The sequence below is a fragment of the Empidonax traillii genome, unplaced genomic scaffold (genome assembly GCF_003031625.1).
Source record: "Empidonax traillii isolate 1590-97213 ecotype Southwest subspecies unplaced genomic scaffold, ASM303162v1 scaffold5277:size8679, whole genome shotgun sequence".
NCBI lineage: Eukaryota > Metazoa > Chordata > Aves > Passeriformes > Tyrannidae > Empidonax > Empidonax traillii.
The window spans coordinates 6,340-8,679 of NW_020960470.1; the positions used below are offsets into that span (position 1 = coordinate 6,340).

Below are 2,340 nucleotides of genomic sequence, written 5' to 3' on the forward strand. Positions count from 1 at the left end.
ACCGTCCCACGGACCCTCAGCAAGAAGAGCACAGCAGGTGTGCTGACAGTAAGCGGGGTCGGCCAAGAGTGCAGACGCCCCGGCTGGGCCTTAGGGATGGGCAGGTCTGCCATCCTAGCAGGACATCACGTCCACGGGCTGAGAGCAGTGGGGCCCAGCTCAGGCCTGGCTGCAGCTTGAGGGAGGCTGTGACAGCATCGTCTGGGTCTGACAGATGAATTCCTTCCCTAGAAGAGAGGAGAGGAACACCGCTGTCACTCGCAGGGCGCCATCAGCCCCTGAGCCCTGTCTCAGGCACGAGCTCAGCAGGAGGCACTTGACGTTTTGCTTTTCTCAACGGTGTTGTTGCTGCCCGGGGCACAGTGGGGAGAGGTGCCTGACAGGGAAAAGTCTGTCACTTATTGCTCACGGGGAGCGCTTTCAGCCCATCTTGTGGCGGGGACACAGAAGGACTGTTCCCAGCAGTGCTTTTGAGGCTGCTCTGCCTGTTCCGTAGTGGCACGTCACCTTTTACCGACTTCTCCGCTGGTTACTCGCATTCGTTGCCAAAGCGGCCGTGTTTCACACTTACGCTTGGCTTTGGAGGGCATCAGTGTAGAATCGCTCACTGCCTTTGCAGTGACTATTTTAGTCCAGAAGAGCTGAGAAAGGATGGGAACCTGAGGAATCCTGTCACAAATGATGTGAACGCTGTTCTTGCTGCAAAAGAGGAGCCTGGTTGCACTTTGTTTCTAGTACTGAGCCAGCAGTCCAAATGGCCACCCCTGTTAGAGATTTTCACAAAATTCACTGCCTTTAGATCACTCTAAGTTTCTTTTTGTTTTTTTTTTTCTTCTGTGTACAGATCGATGAACTTTCCCAGCAACTGGACATGAAATCTAAAAAATGCATGCAGCTGGAAGCCAAAAATCAGGACTTGCAAGAAGAGCTGTCCACTCTGCGTGGAAAGTGTGAAAACCTGGAGAAGAACAAATGCCAGCTGAAAGAGGAGGTGGCAAAACTCCAGCATCATTCAGACACTAACATGGTGGATCGTAGCCAAATAGAACAGTATAAGAGGGAGGTGGAAGAACGAGCTGGACAAGAAATAAGACAAAAGCTACAAGAAGTCAATCTGTTTTTGCAAGTAAGTGAATTTCTCACCTGTGTCCATAGACTTCTTATGGTCATCAGTTATTAGTGGTTTACTTTTGGTGCCTTATTCTATGTGATAGCACTGCACTTCTGTCTTTCCTGAAAGCAGTGGGAAAAGGGAATATGGTTGGGCAGGAGTGCTGTCACAGGTGTGTAATGTGCCGACAGGTCCGTGACTCAAAAGCCTGCCCAAGGCAGATTCCCAGTTTGCAGTGCTTGGGGGGTAGCTCTGTCTGCTGGTCTGGTTCTCGCTGCTCATGCTGGAATGGGTTTTGCAACTTCCAGCTGTCATGGCCAGACACAGGGATGCTGCTTTGTCCTTGTAGGGGAGAAAGTGCTCAGACAATAAGTCACTGAAGTTGTGGAGGTGGGGGGGTCCTCTAATTGTCTTTGAGGAATCCTTTTCCATGTGATCTGTCCTACAGAGAGAGTGTCCTTTCATTAGTAGCTTTGCATAATAGTGCTAATTTTGACTGCTTTCTGAATAAAAAGTGTTATTTACCCTGGTAGCTCCAGGGTTCTGCTTTCATTGCTGCTGGTAGTGAGGAGGCACTGCCGCCTCTCTGAGTAAAACAATTTTTCGCTGGGGAGAGCTCTCTTTTCCTTGGGGTGATTGAAGGTGCACTGTCTCCTTCAGGCACAGGCAGCCTCCCAAGACAGATTAGAACAAATCAGAGCCAGTCATCATGCTTCACTGAGAAACCAGCTAAAAGACAGAATTAGAGATCTTGAATGTGAACTGGACAGGATAAAAAATACCCAGCAAGACAGTACTTTTCAAAAAGAATCCGTGCAGGCAGAGGTGGAAAAGTACAAAGAGCTCTATCTGGAGGAAGTGAAAACCAGAAAAAGCCTGGCAAAGAAACTGGAAAGGTAAGTCCATGCTTTTTTGGAGTGGTAATAACAGACTGCTTTTTCCTCGTGCATTTTCCTTCTACAATCCCTTTTCTACATCTGGCCAGCATGATAGGTCAAAGCATAACAGGACATATTTGTGGGGAAAGTATCCCAAGACCTTTCCCTTCGTCAGACCTGTCTTCCTTTCTCTTTAGAGTGCCAGCAGTAACACCACAGGAGCACCATGATGGCATTATGGGTGTCTTTTTCAAGCCAATGTTGTTTTAACAGGCAGTCTTTTTGCCAGTCTCTAATCTGCTTGTCTGCTTGTTTTACGTGTGACACAAAAGATGAATCTTGTGCCCTTTA

General features: G+C 48.3%; 1 protein-coding gene across 1 annotated transcript in view; it reads left to right on the top strand.

Moving 5' to 3' along the window:
• The window catches only part of LOC114073087 (ankyrin repeat domain-containing protein 26-like), an 8,451-nt gene extending 6,332 nt beyond the window's left edge, over nucleotides 1–2,119 (top strand). Inside the window, exons 4-5 of the mRNA XM_027910878.1 lie at nucleotides 845–1,126; nucleotides 1,772–2,119. Coding sequence (XP_027766679.1) covers nucleotides 845–1,126; nucleotides 1,772–2,011 — 522 coding nt within the window. The 3' untranslated portion in view covers nucleotides 2,012–2,119. The remainder of the gene's footprint in view (nucleotides 1–844; nucleotides 1,127–1,771) is intronic.
• Nucleotides 2,120–2,340: the final 221 nt, after the last annotated feature.